This window comes from Malaya genurostris, chromosome 2, assembly GCF_030247185.1.
Source record: "Malaya genurostris strain Urasoe2022 chromosome 2, Malgen_1.1, whole genome shotgun sequence".
Lineage (NCBI taxonomy): Eukaryota > Metazoa > Arthropoda > Insecta > Diptera > Culicidae > Malaya > Malaya genurostris.
The window spans coordinates 66,744,521-66,764,643 of NC_080571.1; the positions used below are offsets into that span (position 1 = coordinate 66,744,521).

At 35.4% G+C, this 20,123-nt stretch overlaps 3 protein-coding genes across 4 annotated transcripts; 1 reads left to right on the plus strand and 2 right to left on the minus strand.

The window, feature by feature from the left end:
* Positions 1-5,716: 5,716 nt before the first annotated feature.
* Positions 5,717-7,492, minus strand: LOC131430067 (small ribosomal subunit protein eS6). Its single transcript, XM_058594709.1, has 3 exons — positions 7,376-7,492; positions 6,792-6,996; positions 5,717-6,729 (listed from the first exon to the last, which is right to left on the minus strand). The coding sequence occupies exons 1-3, from the start codon at positions 7,379-7,381 to the stop codon at positions 5,798-5,800; spliced, it is 1,143 nt and encodes a 380-aa protein (XP_058450692.1). The 5' UTR covers positions 7,382-7,492; the 3' UTR covers positions 5,717-5,797.
* Positions 7,493-11,166: 3,674 nt separating this feature from the next.
* On the minus strand, positions 11,167-15,837 carry LOC131430760 (uncharacterized). Its single transcript, XM_058595963.1, has 4 exons — positions 14,024-15,837; positions 13,652-13,953; positions 12,945-13,531; positions 11,167-12,881 (listed from the first exon to the last, which is right to left on the minus strand). The coding sequence occupies exons 1-4, from the start codon at positions 14,025-14,027 to the stop codon at positions 11,507-11,509; spliced, it is 2,268 nt and encodes a 755-aa protein (XP_058451946.1). The 5' UTR covers positions 14,028-15,837; the 3' UTR covers positions 11,167-11,506.
* Positions 15,838-18,685: 2,848 nt separating this feature from the next.
* On the plus strand, positions 18,686-19,709 carry LOC131428360 (large ribosomal subunit protein eL36). 2 transcript variants are annotated; one of them, XM_058592262.1, is made up of 3 exons: positions 18,686-18,801; positions 18,998-19,126; positions 19,402-19,709. In XM_058592262.1, the coding sequence occupies exons 2-3, from the start codon at positions 19,004-19,006 to the stop codon at positions 19,618-19,620; spliced, it is 342 nt and encodes a 113-aa protein (XP_058448245.1). In that variant the 5' UTR covers positions 18,686-18,801; positions 18,998-19,003; the 3' UTR covers positions 19,621-19,709. The 2 variants fall into 2 exon arrangements, with proteins under 2 accessions (XP_058448245.1, XP_058448246.1); XM_058592263.1 differs by lacking the exon at positions 18,686-18,801 and adding an exon at positions 18,802-18,905.
* The last annotated feature ends 414 nt before the right edge of the window (positions 19,710-20,123 follow it).

Here is a 20,123-nt window from a genome sequence, read left to right on the forward strand (position 1 = left end):
GACAGCTGTCGAGCGATTTTTAAACTTAACGAAACATTTTGTGGTAAAATTTGAAAGCATGGGCGTGCTGTTGTTTGGGATTTTGAACAAATTACACAAAAATGTTAACTGTTTTTCAAAGTAGGACGATACTTACAAAAGTGAACAAATCGAGTTTTTTTCCTATATGCTTGAAAATGCAAAACTTAGGAAAATAATAGGATTTCCGATCCAATCTTAGCCAAAAATTAATAAAGGCCAAACTTTCATATACCTATTGTTTCCACAAGTTTTGCCCATGAAGAGTAAAACTATTCCTTTTTCGTAATTTTGATTATTTCTCGAACTTTTATTCAGAAGTAGGGTTTAATAGATGAAAAAACACTATTTTGCGATTTTTCAGAGCCATCGTTTAAAATAATATATTCAAATGTTTTGCACAATACTAAGATAATAAAATATATTCAAATGTTTTGTATAAGTACTATTCGAACAACATTTTCTATGTTTTTCGAGAAATAATCCTGTGAAGGTGTGTCTTTGAGGACGCTCCTTAGAAATCGTGATTAGCAGTGTCCACTGTATCTCAGCGCAGGATTATCAAAAGGCAAAGCAACATAATAGATGTTATTCAGACGTTTTTATTTGATATTTTTCAATTTTTGTTGTTTGAAGTTAAAACTGCGATTTTTCACGAAAAACTTCGTCGTTTTGTAGCTGTAAAACATCCCCATAAATAAGGTTAAATTTTTATGATTGGGTAGTTTTTAAATGGCGATGGACACGTACTATAAAAATGGGATTTCGAGAGAAAAGTGTTTAAAGTTAATTTTTTAACCCACTGAATGATATTTAAAGTTATTTAAACACACAATAATCGACTCCAACTCCAAAAAGTACGTTCCGGGCAGCAACTTTGGCAGGCTTATTTTTTTAAGTCTCCGTCTTATTCTCTTCATGTCCTTTGCTAGCATGCTCCAGATACTTGACGCCAAGCTCTCCCCTCATCGCAATATGAGATAAGAGAACATAAAGGCCAACTACTTCCAGAGTTTAGAAATGGAGTTTGTTTAAAATAACAAAACTGTTAGTAGATTTTTAAATTTGATTTATGTTGATTTCAAACTAGAATATGATTCAACGATTTGTTTTTTAGTCTTTGTTAAGGCGTAGAGCCGTCTTGAGCTAGTTTTAATATGATCAGTATCTTACAGGGAAACGGATTGGAAAACTGACATGTGAACACAATAGCGGCCCTTACACGAGCATTAAAAATGTCATTTTAAACGATGACTAACTAATAGCGGCCCTTACACGAGTCATTAAAAATGTCATTAATAAAAAATAATGTCATTTTAATGAACGTGTAATGGTGCACTAATGACGAAATTTCAAACAAATTTGAATTACATCATTTAAATGACATCATTTAAAATGACATTTTTAATGCTCGTGTAAGGGCCGCTAATGATGTAATTCAAATTTGTTAGAAATTTCGTCATTAGTGCACCACTACACGTTCATTAAAATGATATTTTTTTTTACTAATGACATTTTTAATGACTCGTGTAAGGGCCGCTAATGATGTAATGAAAACCGCGAAAATGTTATCGCAGAGACGGGTAACATTTTCGCGGTTTTCATTACATCACTGTGTTCACATGTCAGTTTTCCAATCTGTTTCCCCGTTAGATACTGATCATATTAGAATATGATTGTTTTAAACCAATTTCTCTCCTCATCATCAACAATGATCTCTGTTTGATGTGAATCAAAGTTTTGTTTTAGTCAAACAAAAAAGTTGTTCCAGCCGATTTTATTGTTGAAATAAATTGCCTACTTATTGCATAACAACAAAAAAAAAGCTAAAAAGAAAAGCTATGTGGAATGTATCCGACGTTTACAAATGTTGAGTACTTTTTGTCAATATTAATTTATCTATATCAAAACCTGAATTTTGGACAGAAACTGCAACTAAACTAAAGAGCTAAATTCCTCCGAGTTCAGTTGTAAAATTATGATTCGAAATCCAGATGAAGAATTTAGCTTAGTTTCTCAGAATCCGAATTTAGTTATTTAGTTAGTGATGCATTCTGAGCTTAAATTCCGAACCAGAATAAAGCAACTGAATTCAGTTCCAAAATCTAGTTCCACAGCCCCTGGTTCCGAATTCAATTCCAGCATGCAGGTTCTGATTTCGGGAAATGAATGCTGAAACTGAATTCAGGAAGCAAATTCAGTAGTGAGTTAGTTTCAAAATTCTGATTCGGAGTTCCGATCTAAAATTACAGAATCCAGAACTAGGATTCATATCTTGAATTTTGTTCCCGAAAAACTTGAATTCCTGAATCAGAATTGTTGATACGAATTCCGAAATAAAATCCAGGCACTAAATTCAGTTTCAAAATCTAGTCATGAAACCAGCTCCAAAAATCTAGCTCCAGTATCTAGAATAAGGATTCAGTATTTGTTTTAACTTTTGAACCTGTCATCTGAAACCTAATTCTAAACCTCATATTAAGTTCAGAAATCACGTGGGTCAGAATCCAGGATGTGAATTCAGTCTGAATTCAGAACCTGAGACTACCTCAAAACCGCTGTCCGAGTGCGAAAAAGGCAAGCAAGCGTTCTCAAAGGTCACAAGTGATTTTTTGTGTCAGCGAAACTTATGATGAGTTTATACCCACAGAAATATTACTGAAGAGATAACCGAAAAGGAGTGGAGTCCCCGATGATATGATATATGCTGTATTTCCACTATGCTTCAGTTCGACACCGAAGTGATTCGTGCAAGATTTATGTATTATATTGTCATCAATAAAAAAATATCTCTATTGAATAAATTCGCCACTGAACTGCAACTGAGAAATTATTACCACAGACTAACAGACATGACAGTATGAGTAAATTCTTATAAAAATAATTTTTCGTGATGCACTAGTTCCACCTATATTGTACTGCGCGAACTATATACTATCTGTACACCCCTTGTGTTATGTAAAAGTTTTTTTACTAGTTGGTTTCCCCTCGTTTGTCAACACCGATCAGCTGCTTGCAGGGATGCCTGATTTCATCAAAATATTTGAAAATGAATCGTCACAATAAATTATTGGATTACGTTGATAATATATTTAACTTTTTCGCGATGTTGAAAGGTAACCGTTTATTTGACTCAACGTTGTTCATCTAGACTATGTTTTATTGTGTTGGTAGTTTTCACTCGAAATTAAATGGCGGCAGACCAGAAGCAAGTAAATATGGTAACAAAACGGGTTCGATTTTGTATTGCGTTGGAGGATGAGAAGTAGGCACAATTATGTATATAGTTTTGGCAATGTGTATTAAATCTGAATCCTGCATGAAATTCGCATGGACGTATACAAATCAATACATTACAGGTAATTCTGTATGAACGGCAACTCTGTTGGTAAATGAAAAAAATAAACACAGTCTAGATGACAGACAGGATATTTTTGATAGGGTAAGGTGGCGCCATCATGACACATGTGAGTGCTGTCCAAAATAAAGGAATATTCGAAATGACCGTTAAAATCATTGAAGAATCTAATTTGAGTGTCCTGTCTGTTAGTCTGTGTTATTACTGCGATATTTTCGATGCACGTGGTGGTCAATATGAACAAAAATATTTCATTCCGCATCCCAAATAGTGATTATAGTGACGAAAGGCTGTTTTAGTTCCAGCCGGTTGATTACAACTTCACTATATAGATTAAACCCAATAAAACGCTATTTGGCATGAATTTTATATATAGAAGTAACAGGAGCGCAGCGTTGTCAGCATGCCTCGGGCACACAGCAGCGGGCGCAGCAATTGAATGGTGTGTTTAAATTGGCGTAGTGACAACCTGCGCTCCTGTGTATGATATTCAAGCTAAATTGGATAATATTTATAATCAGCTGCATAACATGCGTTGTTTATGGATTTATTAATGTTTTTGCCTTTTTAATATAGAAAGGTTTTACAATCACTGTGAAAACCGACTTTAGAACCGAGGCCCGGAGGGCCGAGTTACATATACCATTCGACTCAGTTCGTCGAGTACGCAAAATGTATGTGTGTGTGTGTGTGTGTGTGTGTGTGTATGTATGTGTATGTAACATTTTTTTTGCACTAACTTTTCTCGGAGAACCGATTCTGAACCGATTTTCATGAACTTGGATTCAAATGAAAGGTACAATTGTCCTATACAAAGTTCCTGAATTTTATTTTGATCCGACTTCCGGTTACGGAGTTACAGGGTGATTAGTGAAAAAAATCTTATTTCGAATTACTTCCTTACTTTTCTCAGAGATGGCGTGACCGATTTCAACAAACTCGAACGAAAGGTCTCATGGTCTCATACAAAACTTCTACATTTCATACGGATCTGACTTCCAGTTCCGGAATTATATGGTGAAGTGTGTTGAAAATTGAATACCATCACTTGAAGCGGCGAAACAACACACGTAAAAAATTTTTAACTTACCTCGAAAATATTCCAATCGGTAGCCCGATTCCGGCTATGATGGTTCTAGTTTTCTGATTCCGGAAATAAAAAATAAAATAATTTCTAAACTTGCCTCAAAAATATTACAATCGGTAGTCAATGTCAGTAGATGGACAAATGTTAATTTGGCTTTCCTTGTTCTTGGGTTTTTGATGAATGACCGAAAATTGTAGCCATAGACCCAAAAATAGAAGTCAATTTTCTCAAAACAACTTCCGAACTACCGGTTCCCAGATTCGGGTTTCAGAAGTACCTCATCGTTTCCTCAATTATGGCTTAACCGACCTGAGTACTGTTTTACTCTGTAGGTTATACTAGTTTATGGAAAAACCTTTTTGTTTTTTAAGAATCAAAGAAAATTATTTTGAAGAATACCACACATTGGATTAAAACATGTTCTTATTATCGTTGTAACTATCATTAATCATAGGACTTGCTGATTTTATTGATGATAATACTCCACCATCACGGTATTGCTGAATAAATTTCGAGAACATCGATTTTCAAGAGCAAAACTTCAGCAAAACACCCCGATTCTGTGTTTCGTTCGAATCGGGTTGTTTCGATCGAATACGAAATTTGGCATTCTGTACCTCGATCAAGTTCGAGTTTTCCATACAAAAGCATCACTCGACCGAATTAGAGAATGCAAATTTTTACATTCGTTCGACAAAATCCGATTCGATCGAAATACAGAATAGGGGTGAAAATCTGTTTATGTATCATATCAGATATATTCAATACGCAAACTTTTTTCATAAATATCTTTGAGGCATGCGTTGCGAAAATTCGTTTAACCACCATCTGCGACTGGCGCTTAATCGGTTCGTCACTTATGTAATAATAACCAGAAGAGACCTTATAATTTTCAAACTTGATCAATTCATCATATATTCTAAAACCATCATTTAGAGTGAAATCTACTATCTCTGTTCGATCAATTGACTCAGAGGGTGAAATTAAAATTGAGGCATTCGCTTCGAATTTCTGTTGGAAATACTGGAGTTTGAATAAACGAAACCAGTCGAGTCCGAGTCGTGTTTTATAAAAATCCGCTACTGAATCGCAGACTAGTTTTGAGATAGACTGTATGTTTTTCGGAACACGGTGATTTGGTTTTATACATAATTCATTGAACATTTTTCCCAAAACATCAACAGATTCGAAAATTTGCCATTCGAACTCAAAATCTCAATTTTCTTGAATCAAAACCCAATAAAATACCGATGCATTTTTCTCAACTGTATTATCTTGTTTATCATACCATTAAGATTAAATTATAAAACGCATCCTAGAGGAATAAGAATAGTTTACTTCTTCTTCTGCTTCTTTTCCTTCTTGGCCGCGCTTGCTTCGCCCTTGCTAGCTTCCGGTTTCCTCTTAGGCGCCTCCTTCTTGGGAGCTGCCGGTGCGTCCTTTTTCACTGCCTTCTTTTCTCCGGAGGACTTCTTTCCAGCATCGGACTTCTTGGAGTCGGCCTTCTTGGCATCGACCTTCTTGCTATCGGCTTTCTTGGGGTCAGCCTTCTTAGCGTCAGCTTTCTTCGAGTCAGACTTCTTGGCATCGACCTTCTTTGCATCGGCCTTCTTCTCGGGTTTTTTAGCGTCAGACTTAGCTTTCGTGTCGGCAGCCTTCTTAGCGGCCTCAGTAACCTTTTTCACTTCTTTCTTGGCCTCCTTTTTGGCGACCTTCTTGGCAACCTTAGCAGCGGCCTTTTCTTTCTCCTTTTCAGAACCGATGGAACTACGCGAATCACGCATCGAAGACAAACGTGACCGACGACGGATACGCTCTGCGCGGCGACGAACAGCCAAAATCTTGACATATTCGGCCTCGGCTTCTTTACGTGATTCGACGCGGCGTTTCTTAATAGCCAGACGATGCCTCTTGCGCTGCAATACGACTGGAGTGATCAAACGTTGAATCTTCGGAGCCTTGGTACGTGGCTTCTTGCCATCCTTCTCCGGCAGCGGACGTTTGACAACAAACTGACGAACATCATCGTGTTTGGTCAAATTGTAAAGCTTACGGATGTTACTCGCTCGCTTCGGGCCCAGGCGACGTGGGACGGTAGTGTCGGTCAGTCCGGGAATGTCTTTCTCTCCCTTCTTCAAGATGATCAATGCAAGGGCAGACAAGTTTTGGTCCACAATACAACCACGAACCGATTTACGTTTGCGTTCACCTGTACGGCGCGGACGATAGCAAGAGTGACCCTTCTTCAGTAACAAACGAACACGGGCTGTAATGAAAAAGAAACTTGGTTTAAAACACACACCAACTACTCATAACTATAATTCTTACTATTGGTTAGAACACCCTGTTTCATCGGGAAACCCTGTTTGTCGTTTCCACCGGCAATCTTAAACACGTAACCCTTCCATTCGTCGCCAAGATGATCAGCGGTAATTTCAGCACCCATACGCTTATCGTAAAAGTGACGCAGCTTATGATCATCCATGACCTCGAAGGTCTTTTGGGCCCCGGTAGCGGGAAAAGATACGTTCAGCTACAACAAAAAAAAACAAAGTAAACATCCGATTAATATAGAAACAAAACATTTTACAAGAACATAGCAGCGACACAAGAATCGATTGTTTACATTCCGAAAACCAACGATTCACATTCAAACAATAAAATAAAAATAAATATTGGTAATACAGCTTCTACATCCCGGTCACGTCATTTCATTCGGCACTGTCAAACCTAACCGAAGAGAAGGAAACACGCGTTGGCATTTTAAAATTTCTTTTGCACAATCATGTCCACAGCTGAGGATTAGATTTCAAATGGCAACAAGTCGCAATCAACTAGATTTCATTACTACAACATCGCGGACAAATAATTCGTGCAGAAAACTTGTTAAAATCGTCGAAATTTCACCGTACCTTCATTTCACACGTCTATTTCCATATACTAGCCGAGAGTAAAAAGACTGTCAAAATCAAGCACTGTGTCGATGGTAGTACTAGAGTAAAGTTGTCCAGCTTCCGCTTTTGGTTGTCAAAGCTGCGCTTCAATTTCGAAAAAGTAATAGTTTCGGGTTATGGAAGCGGCGCTACTCTATTCTCGTCGCATCACGTCGTACACAATTATTCAAAACTACGCAGCAGAACTGAATTCAAAACACTTCTGTCCTACACTCAAATAAAAATTCACGTTCGATTCACTTAAAAAATCACGTAAATTGGTTTCAAATGTCAAATTGAATATTTTACGTGACGAAAATGAATGTTATACGAACATCCCCTAAAATGGATAGAGTCATCACATAAGGTTTACGTGAATTGACCAAACGTCAAACAATCTACGTGAATTTCCAGTGTGAAAAACTCGATTTTGAAAATGGCGAACAGTGGCTCTCAAATTGTAAGTAGTGTAAATATTTGCGAGAAATGTTATTTAATTACAATTTTTTACTACATCGACCGGACCATTCCAGTATGAAAGTCTCCATGTGTTTAACTGGACCGAGTGCCTGCGTGAGTTCGGAAGTTTGCCGCTCCTTCCGAGTGCTTCAAACATGTCGTTGGTCCACCGAAAAACGAGTTTAAAATCGGTATGAAGCTAGAGACACTGGAACCATGTATTGCGACTTCAACCTGCATCGGTAGTGTTGTGGGAGTTCTCGTATCCAGTATCTCGACTTCGGCTTCGGTTGGATGGCAGTGACAATACGATTTCTGAAGGCTTGCCGATTCGAGATCCCACGTTATTAGTTGCTTTTTATTTTCAGCCATTAAAATTCTATGCTAATTTTCTGAAAAAAATGTTTTATTTTTCATTTCCTAGATTTATATAAGAATCTGAAATCTCCCTTTTGACTTTAACCAATATATAAAATAATAATTCTGTGGTATCTAAATTTGATATGAACTGATAGATAAATGTGATATGAACAGTACATTACATTTTACCTATGAAACACGTAACTTTTACAGAAACATGCATTAAACAGCTTTCAAATGTCAGTCCATTAAAATCTACGTGAAAAGTAGGGTGGAAAATATTCACATAACTTTTCACGTAACTATAACATGATTATTATTTTGAGTGTACCGTGTCCCATGCAGAGAAGTCCATCTCCTCTGTGTGACGAAGAGCAAGCAAAATTTCTCCCTTTCGCACTGACAACTTCAACGAGAGCTCTTCTCTTTCACGTATATACACCAGAAAAACTTATTTCTTTCAAGAAATAAAACTGTTGGACTAACCGTTCAATTTGGTGTCTAAAATACTACTGATTTATTTACAAATTTTTAAGGTTAGTCTACAGTTTTCTTACATCTGTGTTAGTTCCACTACATTTCATGTATACATTTTCCCCTTATTGGAGAATCTTCATATAGGAAAGAGTATCGAGAATTTACCAAGACGGATCAAGAGAATTGGAAGAATGAAGCGAGAGTAAAGAAGAAAGAAAACGGGGAATGGTGTGCAATTCTCTTCTCACCACTCGATTGAGAACCAAGGCTGATTAATATTATTCTGCTTAGATCCTTTCTTTCACCAAAACGGACAGGCATAACAAGCCCGCGCGATAGAGGATAAATATTGAATTCTGTTTATCCTGCTTGAGGTCCTTTTTTATTGCCCTAATTTCGACACGAAGGCGGTTTAGTCGATAAATATATAACCGACGATTCCGTTTAAGTCTAAGCCAAATGTTTTTTTCCTTGGTTTACAAATCATTTTGAGATAGAAAAATTTATTGGTTTAGGTTATTGTAAACAAGCTCAAATTCAACCTCGCAATCTAAAACACCATTGTTGTATAAAGTGTGCACGCATCATGAGTGCGTTTGTTTATTTCCTTTTACCTCCTCCACTGAATCGCACCAAAATGCTAGAGCAGAGCTAATAAATTCTCAGAGGTGGATGCAGATACTTTCACAGAGGTGTGCACACCGGTGAGAGCTCTGGTGTATGGTTTGCGTAGAAGAAGCGAGGGCACGCAAAATCAGACAAATAAAGCAATTTATCGTTAAATTTTCGGTTTTCATTGCAAATTTTTCATATCAAGGCCAGATCTACTCTCTATTAATTGAGGTTCACAGAAGTGTTCGCTCACCATCACGCGCCAGTGATCACTTGGGTGTATTTAGGCGAGAGCACGTGAGAGAGATTCGTGCGAACAGAATGTTATTTTCTCGCACCAGCTTCTTTCAACACAAGCACGCACTCAAAGTCTGTCTGTCTGGACACTGAGAAGAAGTGCGCTTTCCTCTTTATGTGGAGCGCAGCAAATGTATCCGCAGTGTATAATTGAAACCTACGCCCTGGTGTATCACTCTAGTGAAATGCCATCTCTGGTCCCATGTATATGTAGCATTTATAATGTTTTGCTTATCCCTTTGGAGACTGTCGATAAAAGAGTTGGATGCACAAACAATTTTGATTAGTATTTGGCTGCAAACCCATAACATGAATTCTAAAAATGGTTTGAGTGGTAATTGCCATTGAATTTGAATTTAGTAATCGTATGACAGTTCCTAATCGAGAAGCGTTAAAGTTTATTTCACCGACGACAGTAGTGTTAGGTAGTACGAACAATAATTGATCAGAAATTTAAATCAAAACTCGTATCTTACGAGTGGAAGACAAAATTAATTCCTATTTAATATAAAACTATGCTTCTGAGTGATACAAATAATGAATATGCACAAATGATTGGGAGCAGTTGAGTTAAGTTTTGACAGATGAAGATAAATTTGGAATCATTTTTCACTCAAAACAAAATTCTAACACATAGTACCATATTTACAACACAAAGATCAACTTTGAGACAAAGAGGTATTTCGGTTGACAATACATTCTCGTTATGCATTCAAGTATTTTCTTTGAAGGACAGTATAAAAACAGTTGCGTACCGAGGAAATATGGCGCCCGAGGCAAAGTAAGAATTGTCGTATAAGGTAAATAGAATTAATTTCTTTCTTCTGATCATGCTTATATGAGCCTGCTTGGGCTAGCTTCCCGTAAAAAAAATATACCGTTGATTTTACAGCATAGACAGTTGATTCACAATTCGATCTATTGGTTACAATACATTTTATTGTATCTTGACAAGATTTTTTTCGTTTCCAACGATTCAATATATTGTTTCTTCGATTCGACAATTGAATTTATTGTACACGTGATGTTTCAAACAATATGCGAACTGTACATTTGATTGTTTTCTAAGAAAACATGTATGAAAAATTTTTATGATTTGAATTGTTACGATCAGTGCTGTAAAACTTCATTCAATTCAATTGAAACTGAATGTGGAACACATTGACGATCTCTCAATGCAATAAACTTCACTCTCTGACACACACACACACACACACACACACACACACACACACACACACACACACACACACAATCATTGTGTGTGTGTGTGTGTGTGTGTGTGTGTGTGTGTGTGTGTGTGTGTGTCAGAGAGTGAAGTTTATTGCATTGAGAGATCGTCAATGTGTTCCACATTCAGTTTCAATTGAATTGAATGAAGTTTTACAGCACTGATCGTAACAATTCAAATCATAAAAATTTTTCATACATGTTTTCTTAGAAAACAATCAAATGTACAGTTCGCATATTGTTTGAAACATCACGTGTACAATAAATTCAATTGTCGAATCGAAGAAACAATATATTGAATCGTTGGAAACGAAAAAAATACGATACGGGTTGTTACGAAAAATTTCAAAATCAAAACGCGCGAAATCCGCGCGAAGTCGAACACTAAAACGCGCGAAATCCGCGCCAAGTTGAAAATAAAAACGCGCGATATTCGAGCGAAGCGTTTGTACCACAATTTTTATGCGCATGATACTTACCGCAGAACTTGCAAATCTACTTGAATATAATTTAAAAATGTCCATTAGTTTATCATATAAACACAATAAATAAATCAACATACAAAATCCCATGAAAATGATTTCGTTTTTATTCTATATCTTTTTAGATGTTCTTAGTTAGATGAATTGTAACAGTGAAAATTAAATTGCTTACAATTCTGTAATTTTGAAAAAGCTAAACAGACTTCAGAGAAACTAATTTTTTTGCTTCAATATCTTCTTGCTCGGCAAGCTTTTCCTTCTCGGAAAGAAGAATTTTAAGGTAGGCCACATCCGGATGATCTGATTTAATCTTTTTAATTTCTCTTTCAATTAAATTCATCGCCTCCTGCTTAGCTTTTGCTTTCTGAGACAGCGCCTTCTCTTGTTGTCGGATTTTACTCTGAATGTCTTTCTTTTCCTCTTCATCTTGTTTCCTTTGAGCATTTTCTTCTTCATTTCTTTTCTTGTCCATCTTCGCTTCGTAAGCCTGTCGTGCAAATTTTGCTTTAAGAATGAGATTTTTATCACAAACAAAATTAGTGACCATATTGTCGAAGAATAGCATTCCATTTATTATGTTCTTTGCATTATTGAATGTGTTTTCACCGAGACGGGATCTTCCATCAGACATCAATATTTTTGAGTGTGAAAATCTTCTTTCGATTTCCGCGTTAGAATGCGAAACGCAAGAACATATATCGAAAAGTTTTTGTAATTCCTGGCAACAGCTCTGCTGAAATAGCAATTTGTAGAACTCGAGGTCGGAGAGCATACAATCGAAGTTTTGTCCACTGAAGAAAACACTTGCCAGAACCACCTCCTCGTAAATTTTGGTTTTGTCAAGGTGGAAATTCACCAATTCGGCCAGCTCGACCAATTGCTGAAACGATTGCCCATCTTTAATTTTTTGGGGTTTCATAAAACTAACAAGCTTCAAAAAATTGCAAAGAATTTTTTTTTCGAACAAATAATTTACAAATGTGAAATAATGTTTCTTGACGCGTTGTTTGAATGTAGGCCACTGTACGGTATTTCCAGCACCATCACAAACCGATTTGTAAATAATAACATCTTCGTCGCTCAAGAGATCATCCTCCTGTAACCTTTTTTCATCCAGCGCAATTGCTATTTTTTCGGGATCGTAGAATCTCGTCAAAAACATTGCGATAAACTTATTAATCTTATCGTAAACATCAAACAATATAAAATCATTTGTTTCCAAAAATTTTATCAATGATTCTGCTTCTTGCGTTATTTCAATAATGAACATTATCTGTTCTTTTATATCAGGAAGGGTAAGTAATTTCAAAATTTCTTTCTCATAGAAACTGTGCTTATTCATTTTTTGAATATTTAGCTTGAGTTGTTTAAGTTGATCAAAATTTGCAAGTATAGTCGACGCAGCTGCTCCAAGAGATGCCCATCGCGTCTCGATGTGTTTTTGAAAACGTTTAGGTTTCTTGTTGCAATTTTTATGAAAGTTTTCCCATTTTGCAGGAACCTTGAAGTAATAAAATAAGTATTTTGCAAGATCCGAGACATCATATCCGAACTTCTTAACCGAATAGCTACAAGAATCGAAGAAATAAATTAATAGGGTAACAATCAAACTAAATGTTCTCTAATATTACCGGAAAGCATTGTGTATGGTATGTATTATGCAAGAATTGTTATAGATTAATCCGTACCCACGTTCTCTGATTAACTCGTTGTTCAACTTTCTTGAAAAAGATTTATTTACATTTGGTCCATCATGCCCAACCATAACTAAGAAGTCTGTACTCATATTATTGTTACGTAGAGCATCATTTACGTGCAACAGTAATACTTCCGCTGTAGCTTTACCTATGAATTTGCTTTCGAGATGGAAACTAATAAGCCTTTCGAGCTTCGGTGAATGGTACTTTATCAATATTCCAAGCTCCTTTAACTTATTGCTGGCTTCACATTCATCGAACAGAAGCGAAAAGTATTTCCCTTTGACATCATTTAAGAAAAGGTCTTTGAAATATGGTCCTATAGCTTCATTAACAAAATGAGTCATCTTCTGCCGATTCAGATTGAACCCTTTAAGGTCGTTTGGTGCGATGAGTCGCAAGATCTTATCGTCCTTTCCGGCGGAATTGAAGGACTCGTTTTTCAAAACAGCGTGTATCGTCCAAATCAATTCCTTCTCCAATATTTGCTCGTTAGTAGCATAGAGCCGAATTGTATTTGCCTGAATGAAATAATACATAGAAATTATAATTATTTCCAAAATTTCCTATTCAAAATATTTCTATAATTTTCTAGAGACGAGAATCATACTAGAATTTTCGTTCAATTAACATGTATATACCTCATTAGCAGGTTTAGTGCCAGGTTCATTTTGTTTAACAGAAGCTTCTCTTGTTGCTTTCAACCGTAACTGCTGAGGCATCGAGTTTATATTGGCTAATCCTTTATGTTTAGCACTTCGAGCATGATCTTTCAAAGCAGAGATTCCTCGATTATCGAACGTGATTTTCTTACGGTTGCAAATACGACAGTACACTTTAAAAAGTGTACTTTGGTTTTCTTCGTCGTATATGATGTAATCGGAGAAAAGTTGTCCGTTGGGATCCACCAACGTCATCCAGTTCCGATCAAATTTAGTTTTCCCTGAGAATGTAGATTAGTAAACATTGTTAATCATATGTACATATTTTTAAACGTTACAAATTATATTTACCCATTATATGATATCGATTGGAGAAAAAATACTTAAGTTGCGCTCTTTATTCGAATGACTAGAAAATAGCAGCTAAACTAATGAAAAATTTTTCACGCACATACTTCGCAGGGGTGCCAGGTCATTGCGTTAAAAAATCTGTGATAGACAAAATTTTATTAAATTTGAAGCTCAAGATGAGTTGGTGATCAAAAACAAAAGTTTTGTAAAATTGCGAAATCTTTGAAAATCTGTGGAAATATGTGTAATATAGCAGAAATCTGTGTTCTTAGCCTAATTTGTGCAGGACTTTTGAAATCTACTAAACACAGATTTATCTGTAGACCTGGCATCTCTGGTTTTAAATCGCTTCAGAGTTGCCAACTGTTTTTTTTTCTTCAAAAATCTGTATTTGACGGAAAAATCTTTCTGTACAATATCTATCTCGAAAAATCAAAAATCGACTCAGTTAGGATACTGGTTTTGTGAGCAAAGAAAAAGGTCGCTCAACCTAGTTTACCCCTATAAAACAAAACACAAAAACTGATAATCGGTATTCATCAGTATGAAAATTGAATCATCGGTATTTTAAGAGAGCATATCTATATTCCTGAATCGAGTACGAAAATCGGTATAGTTGGCAGCGCTGCATCGTTTACTTATTCAGCAATTTTTCAAAGCAGGGCTAATCTAACATTGATAGCGAATGAACATCGATGAATATTTCAATTTATATTTAGAAATTATCATATATTTTCAAGATAAATTTTTGATAAGTCGATAAACTGACTATTATGTTAAAAGTAGGTAATTTTTCCATCATTTTAAACCCAGCTTATATGCATACTTTTCAATGTTTTTTTTGCTGTTTCTGTAAAACCTTGTCATAAACGTGATTCCGCTGGAATTTTTCATGTCTTGGACTTTACATAAGCTACATCCATGACAAGATTTAACTGTTGTTGGCTCTAACTTACACGTCTAGTTTTCTTTCGAGTTCCGTGGTATCCGTTGAAAGGCACCAATAAGAACTCAATCATTAATACGTTTTTATTGAAACTTCCCTTTTTGGAATCCTAGTATCGGAAAATAGTATAGGCAGATATTTCAGATGGCTTGAAATTAGATTAAGTTATTATTTTAGTGCTATACACTTGAACATTTACGCACAATTGACATTTGAAAGTTTGCAGTAGGTCAATGTGTTTCAAAGAGCCGGAAATCAGAAGTACTGGGATAATATGTGTTGTAAATATATTAGAAAAAGATTATTTAGTTAAGAACAAAGTGCGTTGGCAGTGGCGTACCTGTCCAACGATTTACAAATTTCGGTAATTTATTGTTTTACACAGTAATTTGTAGAGATCATATTGTTTACCAAAGCATAACCGGCTCTACTCACTTCCTCGTGAAACTCGTAGATTCCGAAGAACTCGCAGTCTCTAGAAACAAAGTGTTCAGAACTAACATTCCTTTCATACATCAGTAGTACAGCCTTTGGTCATGAACGACGTTATTTTCGACGTATGATGAATGATTTGCTTCTCCCAAGTATCGTTTGTTGGTTCACAGTACATTTTAACTTTTGCGATCGATCACGAAATGCAACTACGGGTAGTCTATTTCAGCTCTGCTCAATAAGAACCGGAAACCGAAACTTGTTCATTTTTTTATATTCTTGTAAAAATATTGGACTTCTTTTTCCCGAACCTGATGAAAAACAATCCGCGCGAGATCCGCGCCACCCCATCAAAACTAGATCAGAAAACGCGCCAAATCCGCGAAAATCGCGAAATCCGCGAAAATCGCGAAATTCGCGCCACCGTAACAACCCTGACAATGTTGGCTGACGGCCCGAACGGGCAGCATTCAGTCATCACTCGTTTCTCTTCAATCGAGGCTCAGTTTAACCACCATCAGTTGATCTCTTGAAGTAACAAAATATCTCTTTCAATAGTGTGAGAGTGGCCTTCAAATGACGTTCATGTAAACATTCGAATTGGTTCAAGGTAATAGATGAAAGACAAACCAGATAGCTGAAATATCAATCACAGAATACACATAAATTAATTGTTTCCTCCTTCAGTTTTCATTTTTAATACTTTACTCCACTTATAATTCTATTCGTTCGAACTTGCTTACTACCAAGAGCGAAGGCAATGATGGAGCTGCACTACTTGGCTCTTGAAACTGAGCAAGCAAAACTTCAAATGACTATTAACGATTAATCAACTGACGATGAATGACTGTCAGCGGCCATAAATTTAATTTGCATCTTATATTATTCGATTGAAAATAAAATTTTACCGCACTGGTTACGATACTTAACAATCTATACATACTATTGTAAAAAGCAGTTCACAATAAATTGAATAGTGTGTAACAATACATTAAAATATTATTCAATGGTCAAGCAAAATTGTGGAAGGTTTTGCAACACCAAATCGTATTGTTTTTTTTTACAATCTTTTGTATTCGAGTTTTCAGTTCTAAATTTATAACTGATTCAATCTAGAATAACTATCCGTCTTTTCATTTAATATCTTTCGTCTCTCTCAGTTAATGCTTCTGAAAAAAACCAATCAAAATCGATATAGTAATATTCTTGTAAGTTCGTCGATATCTAGCACATTGAGTTTATGGTATTCATTAATGCTGGATGTTTTCTCAATAGGAAATTCTACACGAATGTCAATAATGTCATTCTAACCAAGTAATGTCATTTGTAATAAATGTGTAAGGAAAAAGATAAATAAAGATCCTCTATCACGCATAGAACAACATTATACATATAACCAAATTCGGGTTCAACGCAACGAATTTTGTTTAATAGTGACAAAACGAAATCCGGTTTGATATAGAAAATATTGCCTCTTGAAACGTCCAATACCACAATTATTTTTCGCAGTATATTAATTTGTTTTAATCAATGTTTTGATTCAAATAAGAAATGTTTTACTTGTGCGTTCTTTACAATTTCTTAACAAACAATTTCAGACCTAATTCAGTAAGAAAAATTTGGCTAAATGAAATAGTTTTAGATTGTAATAATTAAATATTAATAATTAATAATTGTAGTGCTTTAAACTTACAAACTATTTAGTTGAAATAAATGAACTTCAAATCATGCATTTTTTGGTTTATTAAGGAATAAAATGATTTCTTTCAAACTAATTTGCAAGGTATTTTTTGCTACTAAAATTTATATTCGTTTTCAAATTCTTGAGAACCAATTTTTTATTCATATTGGAAAGGTAAATATCGTGATACAATCGAATAATTCACATACCGCAACCAAGTACAAGTACTGGTATTTTAATTTTAATAGTATAGCTTTAATAGCTCCATCAGTCCGAAGATCAAATAATGTTTTGTAAAGAAAATGTAATATGCATTGTTATGCAACTTTCAAAAATATTATTAGTTTTCAATACATACGCGGAGAAAAAATTGCTCTTAATTGTATCTTTACACGAATAAGATCATAGATAAATTGAACCAATTTTTTTTATATAAAGGATATTACCGATTGCCTCAACTCAAATTTTGTTGACATGTAATAAATAGTTAGTTTATATAGACAATAAAATCAGCCGGAACAAATATTTTTTCCGTTTAGTTGGTCCAAAATTTCAATTCAATTCAAACAGAAATCATTGTTTATGTTGAAAGAAGAAATTGGTTCGAAATAATCATATAATAGTTTCTAACCAACATATAACAAATTCAAAAATCTACTAAATGTTCATCAGCAACAAAAATAATTTGCGTCCTCCCGAAAATATCAACCAGCTATCGGTCACTCCGATTAGTGAACACGATTCGCTAGATGGAGTGCAGTAATCCTCCAGCTAGCGAATTTTTAACTACTAAACGGTTAGAAGCTAAGACAAGACCTGACAACTGGCTTCTTATTCTTTCTTCCGAATCATCCTTCTCGAGATTTTCTCCCTGTAGAATAAATACCAACGTATCGGCTACAGTGTAGCCATATTTACAGAATTTTTAATAACTTTATGCTAAGAAAAAAGTATGTATTAAATTTATATTTTTAGACTCGGTTTTTAATTAAAAATAAACATGAAAATGTTTTGGTGTATGCATTTTTTATTATATATTAATGCTTAAAAATAATTAATTGAGCTTTGATGACAAAACACAAAATATCTCATGTTGAACGCAAAATCGAATCCAATGTTGACGTATTACTTAATTTTTTGGAAACCGGAAAATAGTCAAGTTTGAATAGAAATGCTTAGTGCGACCACAGTGTGGAACACAACAGTCCATTTTTCTCGTAAAACTAAACACACTTTCGAGTTTACACTAATTTAACAAATCTTTTTTGGTTACACTTTAATTCGCTAAAAAGAAAAACGGCTTGATGCTGATTTCAATTACACAGTGCTGCCACTATAAACATTTATTACAAAATAGATTGAAAAGCTAAAATTATACATTTTGATAAACTTGTTTTCTGATTTTCTTTATACTTGGCATCATTGCTCGCATACCCTGCAAAAGTTTTTTCTTTTCACAATGTGCGGTAAGCAACATCAAAATCAGCCAATCAGAAACTGATCCAATTTGGAACAAAAGCAGCTTCCCCAGTTGTCAGTACTTGTCTTAGATTAGAAGTTATAATTTTAAGTTTTTTAAGTGTACACATTGATTTCGCAACGTAGCTAATTTAATTTCGAAAATCGTTCACCAAGCCGTCAGTTTCATATCCGGCAGTATTCTAGTACTTCGTTGTTTAATATTTTCATGATTCCTTTCCGGCTGTCATTTACAATCAGGTAAGATGTGATTCCGAGTAGTTCCTACGTAAAATCATTATTTCTCCGTGCCCCACGCTCAAACTCTAGCTAAGTTATGTGATGAGAAAATCTGCTTTGAGTCGGTAATGAATTGATTTAAAATGATAGACTGATTCTAAAAAACATACGCTAAGTTCAGTTGTTTTTGTTCCTAATGTTCTGAATTGCCTTACAGAAGAACATGGCTCCGCGATATGAAATCTGCGTTGGTCTGAACAAGGGTCATAAAACGACCAAGATAAAGCAGCTACAATACCGCGGTGATCGTAAGGTCAAAGGAATTCGCCCTTCCAGGACTAAGGGAGTAAGTATTAGAAAACAAATTTCATTTAATTATTTAGGAAAATGGTAGCTAAGCTATACAATATGATGAAACTTCCTTAATCCATTCACAGACCGCACGCATTTTTCTGACTTCTACCGGGCGGCTAATATTCTATTGGTTTGCTTAGGTGGATAGTCTGGTAAAATCGTGCTAAAATGGTTAAATTTTGGTTCTGATTGCTTGAACTGCTTTACTGCGGTTGCATACTAAACTACGTGTTACTAATTAGTATTTATACTCTTCTATTTCTCCAGATTCAGACTAAGCACACCAAGTTTGTTCGCGATTTGGTTCGTGAGGTCGTTGGTCACGCACCGTATGAGAAGCGTGGTATGGAATTGCTGAAGGTGTCCAAGGACAAGCGTGCATTGAAATTCCTGAAGCGTCGTCTCGGCACTCACATCCGCGCCAAGAGGAAGCGTGAGGAACTGTCCAACATTCTGGCCCATATGCGAAAGGCCGCTCATAAGTAAGCGTCCGATTGGTCGCTTTTCATTTGTGTAAGAATTTAAATCCGCAAAATATTCTTAAAAACCGTAAATATAATATACGTTTGAAAAAACTGTTGTGTTATGATTGTAGATACGAATAGTGAAATTTTTCCGTATGCTATTCGAGGGATTTACATGGAAAGCTACGTTGATTGCAAATTCGATCGGAATCGAATGTTAATTTCGAATTCGATCAAAATGCTTAAAATTAGCTGAAAAACAATGTATTTATTGGCATATCGAAAACCGTTGTACTTAAAAGCCAAATCACACGAATGTCGACATTCAATTTGCTTGCCAACAACTTTACTAGAACCTTTTTCCATTTTTCAAATGCGTACAACACCCGAACGATTTTCTTTTAAAACTCGTGTCCAGCGTTGGTTTACAGAGAAAAATTTGAATATCTGGAAAACTAGTTATTTTAGCTCCCGTAAGTTGAACTGCTCTATTTGATTCTGAGCGAATGGGAAGACACACGAGAT